The 22569-nt window shown below is 44.2% G+C and overlaps 1 protein-coding gene across 1 annotated transcript in view; it reads right to left on the bottom strand.

Annotated features, from left to right (window-relative positions):
* The window catches only part of LOC138580226 (centrosome-associated protein CEP250-like), a 1782457-nt gene that overhangs the window by 1457536 nt on the left and 302352 nt on the right, over window positions 1-22569 (bottom strand). The window contains exons 10-11 of the mRNA XM_069650593.1: window positions 1925-2017; window positions 1576-1716 (exon numbers count right to left, since the gene is read on the bottom strand). Of these exons, the coding sequence (XP_069506694.1) occupies window positions 1576-1716; window positions 1925-2017 (234 nt within the window). The remainder of the gene's footprint in view (window positions 1-1575; window positions 1717-1924; window positions 2018-22569) is intronic.

The raw sequence follows: 22569 nt of genomic DNA, 5'->3' as shown, positions 1-22569 counted from the left end.
AGAAAATAGAAAACCAATACAACATAATGGTGTGGGACCTAAGAGAAACGAACCTTAAGAGGGCTGGCAGGTTAGTGAACCAGGCATACTCCTTAAGATTAAAGAGGAATTAAAGAGTTGTCATCTTTGTTTGAGTAATGCATCCACGAGGTTATTCATAGTCCTAGTACTTGGTAATCTGGGAAACCAAGTCAGATAAAAAGACTGACAATCTAAGACGGTGTGAGCCTGGCAGGGGAAGACCCATACCTCTTGGCCTTGTCAACAGTGTAACCAGGGGAAGGGAGTCAACCCCCCTGCCCCCGGTATTGTTTCAGAAGTAATTGGAAAGCCAAGAGAAGAGAAGTTACCGCTTGGCAGTGTGAACATTTTAACCAAGGGGAGGGAGAAAGAGGGAGTGAGTCCCCCTGGCATTGAGAGGTAATTGGAAAGACAAGAGAGGCAAGGCAACCTCTTGGCCTTTGTGGACACTTTAACCAGGGGAAAGGAGTCTTTCCCCCTGGTGTTGTTAGGAAGCGTGGCGAGGCCAAGAGAGGAAGGTATCCTCGTGGCTTTGTGAAAATCTGAGAAAGGCCAGGGGAAAGGAGACAGTCCCCCTAGCATTGAGCACTTTGTATTGAACCTTTTTTGAGAGCCTGAGAAAGGCCAGGGGAAGGGAATCATTGCCCCTGGTGTTGCTTGGAGAACTTTATGTTAGAAAACTATGCTTTAGTTTAATTTATTACATTTGATCTTGCTACCTTGAGTGAATTTGGAACTATTGCATTTTGTAGAAGGGAGAAGTTCTCCTATACAATTAAATGTTGTCCAGAGGAGGGGAGTGCTTCCTCTTGATCTGGAAGTCTCCTCTTCCCCCTTTTTTCTTATTAGTTATAAGTTTGAGGGTTGGAAATAGGCATTTTGACACAGGACGGTGGACTACTTTGATTTCGATGGACATCATGACCGGGTCCTTAGTATTTGAGGCAGGGAAACCCCTCTTAGTTATAGGGCGAGATAGGGTTTTCATTGATTTTCTTTGAAATAAAAGTTTGTATCAGCCACAATGCCACTGAGCTTTCTGCTTCTGCATCCTTACATAATATATATAATATCTGCTGTATGTTTATAGGACTGAGTGAAGCCTTAAATACTCTGCTACCTTACCCATTGAGAGTTTTGGGCCAACGGAGAGGGCACACTGTTCTTCCACTCACCCCTCAGAAAAGGCCTGCACAAAAATCTCCCTAACTACAAAGAAGCTTTCTGGAGTGAAGCAAATCAGAGGAAGCCAACTAGATTGCAAAAGCAAGGAAGAGATTAAAATAGGACAATAAGGATAGTAGAAGTTGGGTCAAAGAGAATAAGCAAGTAAGATGAATAAGTGAGAAGATAAAAAAGAAAACAGGTGAGCAAACTTAAAGGAAAATGACAGATTGGCAGGGGTGTAAATGCAAGATTAGGGGGCAAGAAAAAAAAAATTGAGACGAGAAGAAGGTATGAGTGAAGAAAAGGATTAACTAAAAATCAGGGAAAGTAAAAGAAAAGGTGGTAGAGTAAAACAGGTGAAGGAAAAGGTAGGTGATGGAGACATACCTGTGTCTCTGCTTGATGCTTTTCTAAAACAGCTCGCACAAGGGAGAGTGCTCCACCTCCATCCCAAGTACTTCTCTGTAGTTCCTGGGAGCCATCGGCCCACGAGAGGCCAAGGCCGCTATCCGCCTCACCCACTAGAACCTGGAGTAACAAGAGGAAAGGCAGCAGAGCCAATCTTGAATCAGCAAAGTGAGGAAAAGACAGGAAATACACACACAAAAAACACCAAACACACACCCACCCACCCACCGCCCGCCCCCTCCCCCCGAGCAGGCGAGCTACTCCAAATACAGACCATTCTGTGTTTACTGGCTCTCTGCTCATTCAAATTTGTCTACATGTACACTACCTGGGTGATATCCTTCAGCGTCTGCTGGAGGGCCAGAGTTTCTTCCCGGGCACTCTGTGAAAGGGACGTCTCGGACTCCAAACGGCTCACTTCCTGATTGGGGGAATAAGTGCAAAGGAAGAAGTGAAAAGGAGTAGCTAAAAGTCTCATTCCTTTCCACTACCCCATCCAGTCTACTTTTCATTACACCAGTGGATTTGTCTACCTTCCCTTCAGAATGATGGGAGAGTTGCCAATAAATAAAGGTTCCTGGGCTGTTCACAGTAAATGCACTTTCAGATGTGGACAGCCAGTATAGAAAGTGTAAAGAAGACATTAAGCATGACAGGTGTCCAATGGAAGAAAACCCTTCAATTTTCAGTTTATCCTCTTCTTATTTAATGCGTAGCACCCCATCATGTTAAAAAAGAGTGGCTAGGCAATAGCTAGGGAGGACTTAAGAACATCTTTTGGCACCATAATCTGTTGGAAGGTGTTACTGGCAATAATCCCCCCAAGACTTGTGGAAAACCCCATAGTCAAACGCCTGCAAGAAACACTATACGACTGGTTGCTTTTCACCAAGTTCAAAATATCAAAAATAGTCTGTTCCAGTGTAAATCTCTGGCATTTTGCAGTAACCATCCCATGAGAGGGCACTTTAGCTAATTGGATGTGCCAGCCCTTGATACATGTGGTATCCCAACAACTGGAAAGGACTGGCCCTCCTCAAATGAAGCTAACATCAATGATGCTCATATATATTCATTAAGATGTAAGGAAGGAACATATATATGTAATCCTAGTTCACCATAAAGGGTATTTTGAAGGTTTTCAAAAACACCAGAATATCACTGCACATGTGCCGGATCCCAGAATTAATTTTAGTTTAAACTATTTTTTTATAGTATAATCAAACAAGAAAGCAATTCAACCAATAGTTCTGACTTTTCGTTTATCTTTATTGTCCATTTATCTACAAAGAGTCAGATAAAAGAAGAAAACCACAGCCTGAGGTACTAGTAACGTATAGTCCATTGTGCCTTTTAGAAAGTCAAGCTCTAGGGGCACCATAATACATTGTAGTGAGAGTTAGCCACAAGTTAATTTTGTAGCAATAGAGGATAACTCATCATGTAGAAAGGATCTGCTATGACGTGGCAGATAATTTGTGAATATCAAGAAGAGAACCACAATGAAGAACTAGGATTCCAAGTAACTTACTTTACTGTCTCCACCACCGGGTCCTCCATACTGATAAAAACTAGAATAGTATAGCAAGCTAACATCCAGTCCAGTTGACGGGTATGGTAAATAGCAGGACCATAAAAAGTTACATATATCCCCACTACCACCTTCACTGCTAGACTATTGTGTACTGTTCATTGAATAAATTATGAAGGAAATCCTGTACCTCCTACCCATCTACTCAATAGTTTGTGTGTAAGACAGCAATGCATTGTGAAGGTATATACATATGTTCACATGGAAAATTGCAGCTATGGGAACATTTAAGTGGACCACTATAGTGGTTTTCTCCTGGTGTCCTCCTTGGGTTCCAGGGAATGCTCGGCCTGTGTTTTGTTAACAATGGATAATGCAAGAAACAATCCATCTTATGGACTGCTTGCAGGCTGCAAAGCCTATATGCATGGGGATTTTAATCATAAAATGCTACTTCATTTTTCGAGTGTTCTTAGTACTTTAGGTACAACTTTATTGCACTTTTTTACATCTACTGTGTATATATAAAATGTGTTGAGATGGGGTATATGCATCGCAAAGACAGAAGAAAAACACCAATTCACATCTGTATAGGTGTGTCTTGAGTATGGAGTTTGGCTGGACATCCAGGATTGGATAGCCGGCAAAACTTGGAATGGTGCACGATGGCAGTTTGTTGGGCACTATTACTCCTGCCCATGTGCACAGATTTCTATTATTAGGGAGACTGTAGAAAATTTTAGAACACTAGTCTTGGAACTTGTATGCAAGACTGCTCGAGGAAAGGGCTTCTCCTAAGGGTTCGGATCATCCTGCCCTGGGTGAAACTACGTTTGTGCTGGAACCCCATGCCTGTCTCCTCTGATGATGTCCTAGAACACATCCTGCCACTGAAGTAGTCACTGGGCATCTGCCGAGGGTAAACTGCTGTCTGGCAAAAAAAAGCTTGCTGCTGGGCCATCAAAACCTGTGTTTGTGATAGTGGTCCACGGCTACAATGACTCCACACAGAGCAACACCAATAATTCCAGTTGGCACCAGGGGAGGGGGGAGCAATCAGTCGGGTTGCTCAGATCACGGGCTGAATATACCGATGCAAGCCCACGTTTGGAGCAACCCGACGGCTGTTTACCCCCCCCTGCCCCGGCAAGCTATCTTCGCCCCACCCTCCTTTCCCTTAATGTAAAATTTCCCATTCCCTCCCACCCCAATTTATCTTTATTTCAGCTGCGGTGCCCAGCCGCCGACGCTCCTGTTCCTGCCGGCCGCCATGGAAAGTGAAGGGGGCTCCGCTCGGAGCCCTTCTTCCAGCTCTGTGGTGGCCGACCGTCACAAGTATTTTGTAGGAAAGAACGGAACGCTGCAAGGCTTCCTGTTCATTCATACAAAACATTGCGGTCAGCACCCCGGGTTAGCGGATTGGCAACGCAGAGTGCCAATAGCAATAAAACCCAATCCGGCCCACCAGATCAGGAGGTAACAGCACCTGGGCACTCGTTAAAGGCCCTCGCTACGCTCAGGCCTTTAACGAGGGCCCCTGGTCATCATCACGTGATTCAGCCCAACGGATCGGTATTATTGCTATATTAGAGAGGCAAGTACAAAAATAAAGCATGATTTCTTAGGCCTTTAAAATGCATGCTAAATAAATGCAGTATCTAGGCAAATATTGTCACACACATACCATAAAATACATATTGTGACGATTCCCCAGATATCGACACTACTCCCCCTAGGGGGAGCTACTTCCCATGAGGCCAGGATAGTCCCTGATTATCCCCCTGGTGGTGGTATTCAGCGGATAGATCTCATGGGGAGGGAAAACCCCAATGGGATTATTGATGACCTGGGGACTACATGGTATCACCACAACCCACCTTACCCTAGACCACCTTCCTCACAAACCCATACCAGTACCATTCCCAGTCTTCCCATGTGTTTCTATTACACTTCCAATATAGGAAGTAATGGGACGAGGAAGAGTAGCAACTACCCAAATAGAGTCCTAATACCAAGACGAGGATGCACTATATTACTTCCTGGGAGACTGACCCATTTAGTATTGAAAAAGAGACAGACCAACTGAGGAAGGACTCAGATTTATGCAGAGCCCTCCCTGGAGGAACCAGGAGTCCAGAGAAGGAAGCACTGGAGACAAGGCAGACCGTGATGCCACAAAAGGGGCAAGCCGCCACAAGGAGGGTCCAGTGTCAGGAGACCACTGAATGTAGGAGGAGGAGGATGCACCTCTGGTGTCCCGTTGGGTCAGTGAATGTGCAGAGCAGGAAGCACAATCGCTGTAAGGAAATTTCGATTGCTGAAGGGTACCGTTGACCGGCGAGGAAACACTGAGGCTGACCAGAAGCATCACAGAAGCCCTGAGAGCATAGTGGGGCATAGAGAAAGGTATGCAAGTGTGAGGGGAGGTAAAAGGAGCCCAAGGCAATGGTGTAGAAGCTGGGAACCTTGAGGGAAACCAAAGTCACAGGTCTGGGACCCCAGCCCAGAGAATATGTTATGTTAAAGGACACTTGTGCCAAGCACTATCCCCACCGAAGTGGCGCTCTGGCGGACCTGAAAAGAAAAAGGTGGGGGGGGGAGGGGGTCGCGTGTGTTAGCTGGAAAAGTGATGTGCTGTTGGCAGCTTCAGTTCAGTTAACACTGTCCGCTGAGCTTAGGTGTTGTTTTCGGTTGGTAGCCTTCGTGTTCTATGTGTGATTTGTTTTGTTGTTGCGGTGTAGTGAAATATGTGCGGTTTGCTGCCCAAGTATGGTTGTGTTTGGTTAGAGAGTTTGAGAGGTGTATGCAGAAGGGTACCATTTTTAGAGGGATCGTTAGTGCTATTGCTATCTAGATGTGATGCATGCTAATTACCAAATTCTTTCAGGAAGTGGCACGTGAATATCTCCACAATTCTATCTAAATTTGGTGGCAGGACCAGGGGAAGGCCAGAGTCATACCCCCTGGTGTTTTATGAACATTTTGAAAACACCCAGGAGAGTAGAGTCAATCTCTTGGTACTGCAAGCAGTCTGAGACCAGGGGAAGGGAAGCATATCCCCTGGTGTGCTGTGAACATTCTGCGAAAGCCAAGAGAAGAAAATCATTCTCTTGGCATCCCTTAAGGAACCTGAGAGAGACCTGGGGAAGGAAACATTTGCACAGGAGTTGTGGAGATAAAAGACTTTACTTATTTTTGACACGCAAGCTAATATTTGCAACTCCATCCAAATGTGGCACTGGCTAATATTCACAATCTTGTCTAGATGTGACGCGAGCTAATATTCACAATCCTGTTTAGATGTGTCAGATGTGACGCAAGCTAATATTCACAATCCTCACTTCTATCTAGACGTGATACATGCTGAACTTCACAATTCTATCTAGAAGAGACTAATTATGAGAAGGCTAACCTTCTAGATGTGGGATGAAAGCTGGCTATGACTGATAGGGGAAGAAAGGCTGCGTGCCTGGGGGCATAGAATAGGTCATGAGAATTTGTAGGGGTGGTTATAAGCGTTAACCAGGATGGCTAGCTAACATAATGGTTTAAGTGTGAGAAGAAGGCTATCATACCACTGTGATCTAACATGGAAAAGCTATAAGAGGCAAAGATAAAAAGAGAAGAGAGAGGTGGGTCGGTTTAGTGGGGTGCAGCGATTGCTGTCGGAACCCCCCCCCCCCCGAGCACACCACACGTACCTTGTTAGTCGCTGCTGGTTGACGGCTGCCCGCTTCCCCTAGGGAAATCTGAAAGTATCCAAGTTAACCATCATAGTCACAGTACTTGGCAGCAGAGCATATCAGGTAGAGTGTACCTGCAGCTTTATTGATCCTCATAACAATAGTACCTGGCAGAAGAGTATACCAAGTGAATTGTGCGCACAAGTCTGGGACTCGCACCCACTTAAGTATCCTCACCAATCTTAACAGTCACAGTGCCCAACAGCGAAGGGAATCAGGTTGGCTGTGAGCACTAAAGTAAAAACAAGGGAAAGGAAGCATTCCTCTTGACTTAGTTTCATGAACATTGTAACAGCAAATATCTGGCCAACTGAGAGACCATTTTGGTGGCAGGACCAGGGGAAGGCCAGAGTCAAACCCCCTGGTGTTTTATGAAGATTTCAAAAACACCCAGGAGAGTAGAGTCAATCTCTTGGTACTACAAGCAGTCTGAGACCAGGGGAAGTGAAGCATACCCCCTGGTGTGCTGTGAACATTCTGCGAAAGCCAAGAGAAGAAAATCATTCTCTTGGCATCCTGAAATAAAGAGGAACACCTTATGAAAACACACAAGAGCTTTATTCGAGGCCCCCGGGGTTTCAACAGTCAAGGACAAACTGTTGAGGCACTCGGAAAAAGAACCATACGTGCACGAGATTCTAAGGAGACTCGTGCACGTATTACCTACAACACATCCCGATAAGGAACCTGATAGAGACCTGGGGAATGAAACATTCGCACAGGAGTTGTGGAGATAAAAGACTTTACTTATTTTTGCATTCCTTAAGCGCTCTAAGCCAGAGGCATCAAGCCGCTGGTTACAGAATTAGCACAGAAGGACAGACAGTATACATTTTAAAATCAAGGAAATCAGACAATGGCTCAGACAAGGGTCGTGCCCTGGGTTAAAAGCAGTGTCTTAAGATGTTTTTGAAAGTCCCAGTAAGATTGTTCTTATCTTAGTTTCAAGAGTAGCCCGTTCCAGTTCTTAGAGGCGATGACCGGGAAGCTCACCCCGGCTTCCGTTAGTCTGAATCTTGGGGTGATCAGTCGGTGAGATTGGCTAGATTGGGTGGGTCTTTACGATTGCACTTTGGTACGTTTTTGAGAGAGGTACTTAGGGGCAGTGTTAGAGAGGCATTTGTGGGTGATGGCTAATGTTTTGAAGATAATGCACTCGCGGATCGGTAGCCAATGTGCACCCCCCTTCTGGCAACTGTGATGTGCTCCCGTTTTGGAATGTTTAGTGCAGTTCTGAATGACCTGGAGGTTAATGTTTCGAGTGGAAGTGCCTGCAAATAACGCGTTACAATAATCCAGTCTGGAGCCGACTAGCGCACGGGCAATGGTGAGGCAGCTGTTAGTGGACAGACAAGATCTGCAGGCATTCATTAACTTGGTAGAGTGTGCAGCGGAGGATGCAGCAGCGTTAGCCTGTCTCGTTAGGGACAAGGTAGCATCTAAGATTATGCCAAGGTTTTCACTTCACTAGATACTGGGATGGAAATGCCATTGAAGTTTAATCGGTAAAAACTGTCCGTATGGACGTTGTTAGATTTGGGTGTTACCGTTTTGGTTGCGGCCAAAAATACCGAACATGAGGAGCGGAGGATGTGGGTGTGTCCCCGGCTCGTCATGTTCGGTATTTTGGGGATTCGGGGTTCTTAACATTGGCAGCTGGGGACTAAAATTGCTTGAGCCCCCATTTTTAATGAACAGACAAAATGGCGACCCGAGCAGTTACACTGCAGGCAGTCCACCCACGAACAAAATGTTCACGATCAGACAACACAGATCCGCCATCGAAAGTGAAGGTGTTGTAGGCTTGATCCAGTTTGCCGAGTAAGGTTTGAGAGCTGATGAAGCAAATTTCAGTCTTGTCATTTAGGCAGAGGAGGTGGTAGGCCTGGATGGTTTGGTAGACTGCATGCAGAGTATTGGAGTCAATGGAGTAGTTACCGGTGAGAGGGAGGAGGATCTGTGTATCGTCCGCGTAGTTAGTATAGGAAATGACCTGGATGTCTAGGACAAATAGGAGTTTGGTAAAGATATTATAAAGTGTGGGGGAGACACAAGAGCCTTGGGTGATGTCACAGGTGATTGGTGCGGCAGAGGCTGAGGCAATGGCCAAGAACACTCACTGATCCGTCAGAGAGGAAGCAGAGATCCAGGAGATAGCTTCATCAGAGAAGTGGGCTGCCGAGGCCAAGTGTTGACACAGAATTAGGTGGTCCACAAGGTCAAGGGCTAAGGAGGACGGCTAAGTTGCCGGCATCCTTGATCTCGTCCAATTTTTTTTTTCCAATCCAGCAAAGCAGATTCTGTGCCACAGACTGATCAGAAGCCGGATCGGCGCAGACCTAGGAGGTTGTTGGATTCATGGTATAGCTGGATGTGTATGTATGCTGTACAATCCAGGATTTTGAGGAGGAAGGGGACCGTGGTGATTGGGCAGTAGTACGTCGGGGTGCCAGGATCTAGTGTGTTTTTTCTTTTTAGCAGTAGAAGGACCCAAGCACCCTTGAAGCAAGTTGGCACTGAACAAGTGGAGAAGGCTGGGCAGATATCCCCTTGGTAGCAGGAGGGTTTAAGGCCTTTCATGATCTGGATAACCTCCATTTCCGAGACTGGTTTGAAGTTAAATAGAGGTAAACTTTGAAGGAAGGCCAGAGGCCCTGCGACAGGGGGGGCTGGAGTAACTCTACTCAGGCTGTTTTTTTTCATTAGGATCTTCTTCTGGAGCGTGTCAATTTTATCGAGAAGGGCGTTTTCAATGTTGGAGCACCAGGTACTGTCCTTAGTGCAGTTAGTTGGAGGTGGCACAGGAGATTAGAGTTCACGTAAAACGGCTAAGAGCTCGCTCGCGAGTGCTAGATTTGGCATTGGAGATTCTCATATTATTGGTGGCACTTTTTTGCTTGTAGTATCGCCCGTTTTAATTCCTTTGCTAATGAAGAGTATCAAGCCTTATTCAATTCAGAAACGAAATTCCTCCATTTAGTTTCAGCATCACATTTTTTCAGGTGGAGGGCTTTAAGGTTAGCAGAGAGCCAGGCATTGCAATGCGAAGCTGGTTTGGCTTTACAGGGGGTAAGATGGGCCACAATTATTGATAGCCCGGGTTATGTTGTATATGTTTACCAGAGAAGCAGGTTCGCTGTTAAGTGGTTGTGCGGTGGCGAGTTCATCCAGCAGTGGCAGGATGTTGGCTTTGCTTAAGTTTTGAGAGGAGCATGTTAGCGTGGTATGCAAAGGCAGCATCTTAGGTAGCGGGGGATTTGAGGAAGGTATAGTAAAAGTAATCATGTTGTGGTCAGTCCAGGGGCAAGGCAGATTGGAGGTGACTGCAACTTTGCAATTCAGGTCAGCAAGCCAGTCCAGAATACAGCCTTTAGTGTGCGTGGGGTTGAGGATACGTTGTGCGAAGTTTAGCGCCTTAAGGTAGCTGGCTACGGATAAGGTGTTGGTATCAGACTAGTCTATGACGCCCAAATTGAGGTCACCCAGGAGAATAGTCTTGGATGAGGGTTTGGAGTTAGATAGGAGGTGCAAGATAGCCTCTTCAAAGGAGAGCTATGGACCTGGTGCACGATAGACCAGGTGAATATCTACCGTCAAAGCGTTGGCGAGACTAAGCTTAGTTGTCAGTAGTTCTCCTGAGGCCATGGTAGAGTTACCAATTTCTCTGATGGGTAGGGAATCTCTTGCTACGAGGGCAATCCCTGCACCTCAGAACTGAGTCCTGTCCTTACGGAAAATTGTATAGTTCAGTGGTATAGCCATGTATAGGACCGGGTCCAAAGCAGCATGAAGCCATGTTTCAGAGCTGGCTTATAGATCCAGGTTATTAGAGGTGATGGGGTGAGCGATATCAAGGGAGTGGGCTTGTATTGACTGAGCGTTCACTAGTACTCCCTTAAAGAATTTACTTGTAGGAATCTGTGGAGCCTTACAGTGTTTGGCTTGAGTATGAGTTGTGGAGCCAGTATTGTGGCCCATCCGAGCGATTCTTTGCCCCTTCAAGGAGTGTTTTGAGACTTTGTTTTGATGCATTACCCTTCACAAAGAATAGTTCATTTATCCTTATAACTGAAGCTGGGGGAATCTCCCAGAGAGAGATTCTTCTCAACCAAGAAGATCATCCCTTTTTTTTAGTTGACCAAGTAGCTAAGGGAACGAAATAGGTTTCTGACATGACAGTGGACCATTTACTTTTGACAAGACTTCCTGACAGAGTCCTTAGTTTATTTGAGGCAGGGAAACCCCCCTTAGAAATAAGGACAGTTAGGGTTTTCGATTTTTTAATTTTGGTTTGAAATAAAAGTCTATAACCAACATTATGCCACCCGTGTGTCAGGCTCTACTTCGTCACCCTTACAATATATACATTCACACTTGGGAGAAAATATAAATAGCATATGATTTAAAACAAGTGTATAGCAAGTAAGCAGTCAGATGCATAAAATACAGTAGGGGTACTTTTGAACAACTCTAAAACAGTTCCCTAACACTTGGTAAATCCAGCCTAAGATAGTTGGGGGTTTGTGCCCCCAAAGTCATCAGTTTCAAAGTTACACGTTTCAGGAAGGTTTACTATGTGATTGGATGATGCCAGTGGTTGCAACCCAAAGTTCCGAAAAGGTGAAGAAAGTTCAGGTAAGTAACTCCTCAATCCCACTACTCTACAATAGGCCTAGTAAAGGATCCTTGACCAATATAATTCGGGAAAGAGAGAATGGGACAGGACTTTACACCCATGTAACCCTATGGAGGACAGTGGGGGGGGGGAATTGGTATTCTATCTTACCCTCCTGACACTACTGTTGAGGTTACAGATTCCATGAGTACACAATCTTCTGTGCTTGGTCCGCCAGGGGAGGCCCAGAAGTTACAGGTTGTGAAACACCAGAAGGTGTCTCACCCGATAGTCCCCAGGGGTCCCCAGGGGTCGCTCTCTCAGGTGGCCAGGTCACGGCCAGTGTCTCTGAATCCAGACCCTGGGGGTGGACCAGTGCAGGCAGATCACCTGGGGGAGGGATCTTCCAGGAGAGGGACACCCGATGGCGAGACATGGTCTCCCCCTCCCTAAACACCTTTACCCCATCCTACCCGATAGGATATTTAACAACTATACCCCTCACCCCCTTCTCTACACGAACACTTTCACACGAACAGCCAGTTCTGGGAGAAAACAGACTCGCACCCGAGCATTGTACCGGACATGTCCCACTACTATGGTCAGGCAAGATAAGGCAATTACTGGTGATCACTCACACCTGACTTCCATTAAACTTCCCCACCCAGATAAAAGGCAGAGCACGAGAGCACACTCAGAGAGGCAAAGCACACGAAGGAACAGTACAATCCTGATGGCAGCTGAAGGAAGGGAGGAAGACGGCAAACCAAGAAGGGTACGCAAAGAGGGAGATAACCTTGACCTTTTCGGCGAGAAGCCGTTATTTTCCAGAACCCTTCAGATTAGAAAGTTTAAAGCCAGGAAACCAGACTGAAGAATCCTGTATTGTACGTTGGAGATACCCGGTGCCCTCCTGCATGGCTGACCGAGTCGGGGCTCCAAGATTAAAAGCAGTATTAAAGAGACCACCACCACCAGTGAGTTAGGAAGAACAATGCAAGATCAGTTTCTGTTGAAGTCAAGGTTGTAAACTGCAACACTGTATGAAGAGCGCAAGAACGAAGAATAAAACACGTGCGATGAAAGACACAAGGGTAGCTGAATTGCTGATGAATGTTTAAACATTAAAGGAGAAAGATACAATACCATTGACAGAGTGGTCCGGCACAATGAGGGTGCTCAATTGTAGGTCTCTGTAAGGTATCCCGCCAAGAAGTGGCAGAAACTAAAGTAGAAGATTGGCAAGAACATTGTGTGAAGTGAATCGAAGTGGTCCTGTGATGGTTTAATCAAATCCTATTGCACATTTGAAAGTCTTCGATTTTTTTATATCAAAAGGGAAACATAGAAAGTGAGATTACATGGTCTGAGCCCGAACAAGGGAGATCCATGGTCCATGCAGGAAAGAGTCCGAATGGATATGCAATATGGACACTTGCATGTCAGGCTTGAATTCAGAACATGAAATGGCACACTGGCTCTAGAAAATGCAACATTGATATATTTGTTGTTGTGAACTTTAAACCGATGAATTGTATATAAACACCTAGGTATTTAGGAACATATGTGCTAACGCTATGAGATATACAATTTGATGCAATCCTGCATTATATTTTGCACTTATTCTTTACAGGAACCAAAAGCACACCCCATAGACTTTGAAATTCATTGTGTTAATATAGCTCTGGAGTTAAGAGTGGCGAAATTAAATACTAGAAGTTGAAGTATGACATAACATGATGACATTAATCTGTGTATGTACGCTACAATGACTCTATATAATATACCTAGTGACAACAAAGTAAGCTTAACTAGGCAGTGATGCCATCCCTTAAACATATGGTTTTGACGTTCATTTAAGTTATGTGATTCTAGAGGAGCATCTCATAAGACTTTACAAATAGCATTCCTTAATCTATTTAATATTTCCAATACTACTTCTATATTTAATTAAACATGTTCTCTGTAGAAAATGAGAAGCACAATTCTTCATTTTGTTTTTTGCCACAAAACATGGCAAGGCAAAAAACAAAAAGGCAGGATGTTGCCAAAATGGCCGCCACGCACATTGGCGCGATGATATCATCATGCAAACGTGCGTGATTACGTCATTGTGTCGTTTTTACCACGTTTTGAACGCGTATAAAAGGAGGCCAGATACCAGTTGAACTCAGTATGGATAGGACGCTGAGGACAACCGTATCCTGGGAATGCCCCTTTTACAAAGATAAGATAAGCCTGACGGATCCCCCAAAATTAGGAATGATATTCCCTTTTCTTTTTGTAATTGTGGGCCTTTCTATTGGGGTGGGACACTTTGTTTATGGAGTTGATCCTTCCTAATAGGAAGGACAACATGGAGAAAGCCCTACATTGTGTAAGAACTGAAGGTATCAAACCAGAATTTCACTGGCCTCTTCCTCCCATATTTTGTAACCAAAATATGCCTAAGAAAACATTTAACACAGCAGAATAAGTAGCAAATGGCCACCTATTTAATTATAGGGAACCAACAAATTGGTGAAAACATCCAAAAGATTGGAATTGCAGCACTAAAAACAACCATCAGAAGAATCTAACAAGACAAGCAAGTAGGGTAAGTGCATGATGACTTGCTTTAGAGATTGATAATGCACCCTGATACTAAAGGAACCAAGTCTTGCATGACATAACACAAGTAAACGTGACAAAGTTAAAATCATTTTTTCTTCCTTGACAGCTTCTCTCCTGAGGAGCCATGGATAGAAATCCATGGAGAAACATGTGTTGAGAGAAGGGTACTAAGGACACTTATAAAAAACCTATCAATGTAAACACAATTGATGGATGGTGCAAGTACCTAAGGCAACAAAGGAAAGTACCAATAAGAACTTAATCACCAATATAAATATGACAAATGGGTGTATACTAAACCACTAAAAAAGAAAGACAACCCAAATCAATGAAGACACAATTGATGATGGTAATAAGGAAATAAGGATTTAATGATAAGGATGAAAGACAATTATGGATGCATGGTGACTTGTGAATTAACCAGCAATTCATGAAATAATTATGGGTCCATGGTGACTTGTTAATTAACCAGCAATTCATGAAAATATTGGAAACTAACCTACGTACTGCATGGTGACTAACTAATGAAGACACAATTGATGGCTTAATAAAAAGCAATTTGAAATTGATATGTGGTACGATTTTTCATAAATCTAGGAAAGAAAGTTGAAACAATATAGCTAGCGCACTGCTTACCGGGCTCAGACACAAGGTAAAAAGTCATTATATTTATTGCCACGGTCACAATATACTGAACCCTAGCATGCAGACAGCTACAACCAAAACTTTGGACTCGTACGACTCGCCCTGGAACAAATCCTGACTTGACCGGAATCTACTCTTTAAAATTGACAATAATATTGTGTGAAGTGAATAGAAGTGGTCCTGTGATGGTTTAATCAAATCCCATCGCACATTCGAAAGTCTTCGATTTTTTATATCAAAAGGGAAATGTAGAAAGTGAGATTACATGGTCCGAGCCCGAACGAGGGAGATGCATGGTCCGAGCCCGAATGTGGGAGACCAATTGTGAACATTGTGGTAAAAAGGGGTCCGGGCCTGAAGGAGGGAGATACATGGACACTGGAAGCGAAAACCTGTGCATGTAAAAATCCGGATAAGAAAGGAACTTTGGTGCTTGTTTGTTATGACAGGCCCTCTGCAGTAAGAGACTGTCATTGGGAAAGAGGCTTTGGCAGAAGGCCCTGATACTATGCTTAGAACTGTATCCTTGTGGCCGAGAAGCCAGAGTGTGTGCGAAGCTCAAACGTGCCACCTTGTCCCGTGCTGAAAACATGGGGAAGGGAGGCCACCTGCCCAACTATCCTGACATATAAATTCTTGAACACTTCTTTCATGCATACATTATTGCCCCAGATCATTTTGTAATAAGAAATAATGATTGGCAATAGGTTTATTAGTATAGGCCCTTTTATCCAAGATCTGGACTGAAAGCTCACCGAGGTCTACCAATAGTAAGGGCCTGCACCATTCAAATTGGTAGTGGCTATTCAATCATGGATGGCCACAACATCTGCCCAGCAACAGACATTCAGGTCAGGCCTGCCGGAGGATCATAGTGTGTCGTCCGGTAAAAATGCTGGAGCCAGTATTACCAGCAATTTTACCGGACCGGCACACTCAGAGAGCACCATAGTCTCTCAGTACTGATAATCTTATAAGAATCAGCAAACAGGCAAGGGACGTAAAGAGTAAGTGTTTACTTACCTCCAAAAGTCAGAACAGGGGGAAAAACAAAAGCAAAAAAAGTGTTCCATAGAAGTCTATGGGAGGAAGGCAGCAAAATGAAAATAGTCATGCAACCCCTCGGGTCTTTGAGGGAAAGAAAGACAATTCCCATTTTGTTGAAATGGAAGGGGGTAAAAAACAGCCAGGTAAAATGGTAGAACCATGCTGCACAGGAAAAAATGCAAACACCAGACTAGCCCGTGTGACTAAGAGAAGGGGGATATTCTGTGCTACCCTCTGGGGCACGTTTGGTGTACCCCTGCCCTAGAATCCATGAGGACTGTTTAAAGCAGAGCATATAAAAAGAGCAACATACTCATTGATGCTTTGGATTAAGCCTGACTCAGAGAAAAATAAAAGTACAAAACCCTGAAAAGACAGTAATAAATACCAGGAGGTGGGATGGATGGGGTTACTTCATCAGGTAAAAACGTGTCTTGCTAAACGTGTCTTGCTAAACGTGTCTTGCTAATCAACAAGAGTGAAGAGGTCCCCTTCCTGCTGGGTCTGGTACTTCTGGCACCACCATGGGGTCTGGAAACTGAACCAGACACTTTAAACACAGTCTAACAGGACCCAGTACCGAGGATCAAAATAAGGAACTGATTTCCAGGAGCTGAAACCATCTCCTTTGTATCCGGCATCACACAGTAAGCAGGAGCTACCACTGCATAACCAAGAACTGGGCAGGGGGCACTGGGGTTAGGAGGGAATAAAAGGGACAGAGGACAGCCAGTTTTTACTGTGATCCGAGGTGTATCTGGCTGTGTTCCTTTGATACAAGAAGAGAGAGCCCAAGATCCAAAAAGCCAGGACGTAGGAAGACTGCTGCCTGATGGGGTCCTGCTAGGCTTTGGGAAAGGCTGCAACGTGTTAGGAGAGTCAGCCAAAGCAACAGAGGAGACATTAGAAGCACAGCTACTAACCATCTAGAAACTGGGGGTAGAACAGCGTAAGACCTCCACCTGCAGCCCTAGGGACTGAGGCTTGCCTGTGGCAGGAGGGCAGAAGACAAAAATATGGACTGCCTGACTATCACCCACAGAAGGGTTATGGAGGGTGGGGGGGAATACCCATCTGGTATGACCCAAGCTTGGGAAAAAGAAAGCTACCAGAGGCTGGGAACAAAACCTCAGATACCCAGCCCAGCTGGACCAGATACCAGGAACACCTGGAGGATCTAAAGGTCACCTATTGGAGCCATAGAATCAAAGACGAGGATGTTTTTTCAAAGAAGGAAGGAGAAGAGAGGAGAATTTGACAGCAGTACCAACAAAGAGTCTACAGGAAGAGACACCAGGTGAAAGTAAAGAGTGCAACCAAACAGCGAGCAACACCACAAGGCCCCGTTGCTACAAGGAAAGTGAAAACAAGAGTATTCCACCAAAGTGTCCATGAACAAGACACAGGTGAAAGCATAGAGGAGGAACCCAGATTGAGTAACCCATGAAAAAAACATGTTGCATCCAAGTTTAGGGACAAACTGGTGAAGATTAGGGAATGTTTTACTAGATTTTGTCCAAACCTTGGACATTTCTGTTGTGAATTAGGGGAATCCGCTAGGCTGAGGAGACTTTATTGGCAATCCTTTGTGACCTTTCAGTTGTAGATGTGGTGTCTCGGGGAAAACGAGGCTCGTCAAGAACAGGTATGTAAATCATAAGGAAAAAGATGGATGATTCTCCCATGTATTCCTCATCTTTGATATATTCGTAAGTCTGCTTGCATCTTCGGAAACGTTTTTCAATAATATTGCGTCGTTGAGTTGTGGCCCTCGACGGCCTTCGTCTTGTCCTCGGCCGTGACGTAGATGCTGGTATAAGTAGTTCGCGTGGTAACCCCTTGCCTCAGTTCTAGTTTTTTCCTCCCAACGCACAGCCGTCTTCAAGGAAGGAATGAAGGTTGAAAGAGGACGGTGTAAAAACACAGAAATTCTTGTCAAGATAGAGTTGAAGCATGGGAGGGCGTTGAGGAATATGTGGGAGGAACATCCAGTCGAAATAACATTAAGGGGCATGTAATCTGTTCAAATGTATTGTGTTCTCCTGTTTATTCCTCATCTTTGATACACTGCCAAAGCAGTCTGTAGAAGGAGGTGGGAACAGAGAATGTATTGTTGATTAATGCTTTGAAGTACAGCCCTGCCAAATCTTGCCTCTTGACCTAACAAGAGTCCAGACAATAGTATTTGCTGAAAGTATGCAAAGAGGACCAAGTTGCTGCACTACAGAAGTCTTGTACGGGCACCCATCTTTTAAGAGCGGAAGAAGTAGCCAGTCCTCGGGTGCAATGTGCTCTTAAACCACCGGGCAGATCTTTGCCAGGAAATGAATAGCAATCCGAAGTGCAAAGAATTATCCAACGTGAGATGGTTTATTTGGTGACAGCTTGTCCCAATCGGTGTCCTGAATAACCCACAAAGAGCTGGTCATCTTGCCTGATTTTGGGCATTATGGATATCAAGAAGCTGAAGACCTTTCTAGGGTCCAAGTAATGCAATCTCTCCTCCTCCTTAGCGGGTTAAGAAGGTGGATAAAAAGGAGGAAACACTATTTTCTGAGCTACATGGAACTCGGAAAACCACTTTTGGTAAGAAAGTAGGACATACCCTCATAGCCAACTTGTCCTTAAAAAAAGGGTAGTAAAAGATGTTTTAGCAGATAGAACCTGAAGCTCACTGACTCTGCGGGCTGATGTAATTGCCGTCAGAAAAATACTCTTAATGGTTAACATTCTGAGTGGACAATAATTTAAGTATTGAAAAGGGGACCCCATTAGGTACCTTAACACCATATTCAAGTACCAAACTGGTACAATAAATGGAACCGGTGGAAAGATGTTCGTTAATCCCTTTAAAAACTGAATTACAATAGAGACCTTGAAATAAGAACCCTCATCAGGCAAACGCTTAAAAATAGAAAGCGCTGCCAAATAAGCATTTACTGTGGAGACCTGAAGCCCTGTATGGGCCAGGTGAAGCAAAAATGACAATACAGTAGAGGTCTTGCATGTAAAAGGATCACAACACTTATCTCTGCACCAGCTGAAAAATCTGTTCCAATGGCAGCGGTACATAGATTCTGGTGCTGGCCATCTGGCCGAAAGCAACACCTCCATTACATCTTCCGGAAGGACCCAATCGTTGCATCTTATCCTCTCAGAAACCAGGCGTGAAAGTTCAGAGTACTGATTTCTGGATAAAGGAGATGACCCCCCCTCTTGCGAGAGCAAGTCCTCTCTTTGCAGAAGACGAATTGGAGGGCAGAAGGCCATCTCTAGAAGGTTTGGCTACTATGTTCTCATGGCCCAATTGGAGCAATGAGGATCATTGATTTCCTGAACTTCCTCAACCTTTTGAAGATGTGAGGAAGGACAGGGACTAGTGGAAACGTGTACAGAAGTGGAAATTGCCAGTCCACAACAAACACGTCTCCTAGTGCTCCTCTCTGAAGAAATTACATGGAGCAGAATAGGTTGCACTTCTTGTTGACACTGGATACGAACAGATCCACTTCAGGGGTTCCCCAAAGGGCGAAGATCTCTGGAAGGACTTCCTGAGCCAACTCCCACTCATGGGAGATAGTGCTCTGCCTGCTCACAGTGTCAACGCTATGTTTTCTTCTCCGGCTAGGTGAACTGTCAGAGAGATTCCATCTCTTAGTGCCCAACACAAGAGCTCCTGTCTCCTGACCTTGACTTTTCCCTCCTCCTCTAAACATGCTTCAATTATTCCCATTTTAAAGAAACCTTCTGCTTGTCCCTCACTAGCCTCTATTTTGCGCCCTCTCTCTCTATTGGCGTATTTTTCAAAAATACTCAAATGTCTTATCTATTCTTAAGTCTCTACTTTTGTCTCCAAAAACTCTATTCTTCCCTGTTAGGGATCTTCTCTTTTCCCTCTAATGAAACGGCTCTTCTTTCTGTTCTTTATTCTGGTTTGTCAGCATGCTACTCTAAACATTTATCTCTTCTTGTCCTCCTAGACTTATCTGCAGCTTTCGACACTGTTGATCGCCCTCTTTTGTTAACTGCTCTCTCTTCTTTCGGTTTTACTGGGTCTGTTCTCTCTTGGTTCAGATCGTACCTCTCCCAAAGGACCTTTTCGCTCTCCTGGGCAGGGACGTCATCTGACATGCTCCTGCTCGTTCACAGTGTCACACAAGGTTCGGGCCTTGGCCCTTTTCTTTTCTCTCTTTACAACTCCCCACTCCGCTTTTGGTCCATCTTATCATTTTATGCTGATGATACTCAGCTTTTTCTATCTTTCTCATCCTTTGCTCCTGAATTCCATAATAAACTCTCTACCTGTTTATTGGCCATGAAATCTTGGATGTCAGCTCACTTTGTTGTATTCCACGCCATCAAAACTGAGATACTTTTCTTTCCAGCTAACACTATTCCATCCCCTCTGCCTCCATCTTTTAAGTTTCCTCCTTCTCATCTTCCTATTTTTACACTCACCCACCTGCCACCCAGAACCGCTACATGCGCACATTCAGAGACTCTGTTTATGGTAAACTTGCAAAGTTAAAACCTGCAAGCTGCCTCTGCATTAGTTTACTTGTTTTACTGATGCAGTTTTGGACCAATCTAATTTCATGTTCCATTCCGGGTTAAACCACCAGATGCATTCTGGTACATGTATGCTGTCCACAAGGCAGAGGGTTGTAGAAGGCATAATAAGTACATTTATTTGCAGCAAGCTACTGAGAGCTGGAGAGGCCCTGATTGCATTTACCTGTTCCAAGCTACGGGAGGCTAGGCTGCAGAGAGCTGGAGAACCCTTAATTACAAACCACTGCTGCAGGCTACTGAAGTCAGGGCTGGGCTTAATTTAACACAGCTGCCTGAGAAGGACCTTTATAAACTCCCTTTGAACAGAAATAGTTGTCGGTCAACTGCTTCCACTGGGAGTTTGTGCTTGTGCTCCTGTGACCAGTATTTAAACCTTTCGTGAATATCTTGATTTTGGCTTTTGAATCCAGTTGGCTGTTGCTGCTTTGCAGCACCCCTTCCAGCAGTCTACCTGTTATTGAACCTTTCCTTGATTTCCAGCTTTTGACTTCTGAAACCATGTCCTGTATTGCTGTTAGACATTCAGTTCTTTACTGATATGTTTCCTGCCTTTCTGTACAAACCCTGTTTTCTGTAAGCATTTCTGCTTTACCGACTTGTCCTGTTTCTGCGTAGCCTTTCTCTTTCTCTCTCCAATCCCAGCATTTTGAGGTTTTCCTCTTTGTTCCTGGCCTGCGATATTACCTGACTTCAGTCCATAGTTCTAGTACCTGTTCTTAAGTACTCTTGAGTTTCCTGAATCCTTCGTATTCGCTATGTTGGCAGCAACCTATCTTGCCTGAGTCCTTTGCCTTGTGTATTCTGATATTCCAGTCTCTGCTTTGTACTTTGTTTCTCTATACTATTCTGTACCTGATATTTTCTTTCAACGCTGCTTTCTACCTATACTACATCTAGGTCCATTGTTGTGCCTCCGATTTGACCCCTGGGTTGGTCTCTGTTCAGATAAGGGAAAGACTTCTGTTGCCTTCACCTAGTGCACTGAAGTCTTACCTGCCTCAGTACATGGTCTCCAGTTTTACCCTTGCACGGAGTACAACAGTCTCTTTAGCATGCCTAACTCATGATGCTGCTGTATGACCGTTGTTAGAGTAATCAGCTGGTACCGATTCCAAGGGCTTGCCCTAATCCCTGGAGACCGCTTATATTCCAGTACACCCTTCATTCTGATCAATCCGTGTTGCCCGGTATAATTGCTGATCTTGGCTTTCACTTGGTCTCTTTACTTACCGCCAGCTCCTGCAGTTCCTGTGAATACCGGTCTCAACTCAGATCGAGCATTGCCTCAGGAATCTCCCTGAATCTAAAGTGCAGACTGTGAGATATAGCTTTTGCCCTGTGCTCTCCAGCAAGACCCCCGACACCCATTTCCTCCACAGCTTGTAACCTGGGACTATTTTTTTAAAAAAAATGTATTTGTTTAGTTGAGAAACACTACTTTCAAAAATCATGCAAAATAGCAAAAATTCATACAAGTTCAAACTCCATTAAAATATAAAATTAAAACGAATAAACATTTAAACAATAGAGCATACAAAAAGGATTAATACCTATTTAACAACACTTATTCAAATAAGATCATGTGACCAATTACTAAGCGAACAGAAAATGAAAACTGAATGTAGGTACAATGTAAATATATCCCCTTAGGATCACGGGTTTTGAATTTATGTCTGAATATACAATGTTTTATTTTGCATCTCTTGCAAAATAATCCACAATTAATTATTCTACAATTGTTTCAACTTCAACTTCCTTTTCATCAAGCTCTGTTTTTGTCACTGTTGCTTCTAGAAAATGAACTATGGCTACCTTGACTGCCAATCTTGGACTTGAAAAGATTAAACGCCATATTTCCTCATGATCTAACACAGTATTCAGATCAAAGACATGATGAAAGAATTTTTTGCGGAATGAACTCAAACCAGTACATGACAGGATAAGATGCTGTAAGGTTTCACTCTGTTGCGCGTCTAGGCAATAACGACAATGCTTTTGATCTTGGGGAATTTGTTTCCTCCTGTATAATACCTCGAGTATGCCATAGGTTAAGCCTAAAGCGCATGTTTTGCTTTCTAATATGGGGTGATGGGCATTTAATAAGATATTCAGCCATTACTCAATATTTTTCCTCCCAAAGAGAGTAACATCAAAATCTTTGTATGAGTCACAGGAGGTTGATTTTTTTAACCAATCACTTTGGCAAA

This window comes from Ambystoma mexicanum, chromosome 3p (genome assembly GCF_040938575.1).
Source record: "Ambystoma mexicanum isolate Mex_15411 chromosome 3p, UKY_AmexF1_1, whole genome shotgun sequence".
NCBI classification, from domain to species: Eukaryota; Metazoa; Chordata; class Amphibia; order Caudata; family Ambystomatidae; genus Ambystoma; species Ambystoma mexicanum.
This window is presented reverse-complemented; position numbering and strand designations above follow the sequence as displayed.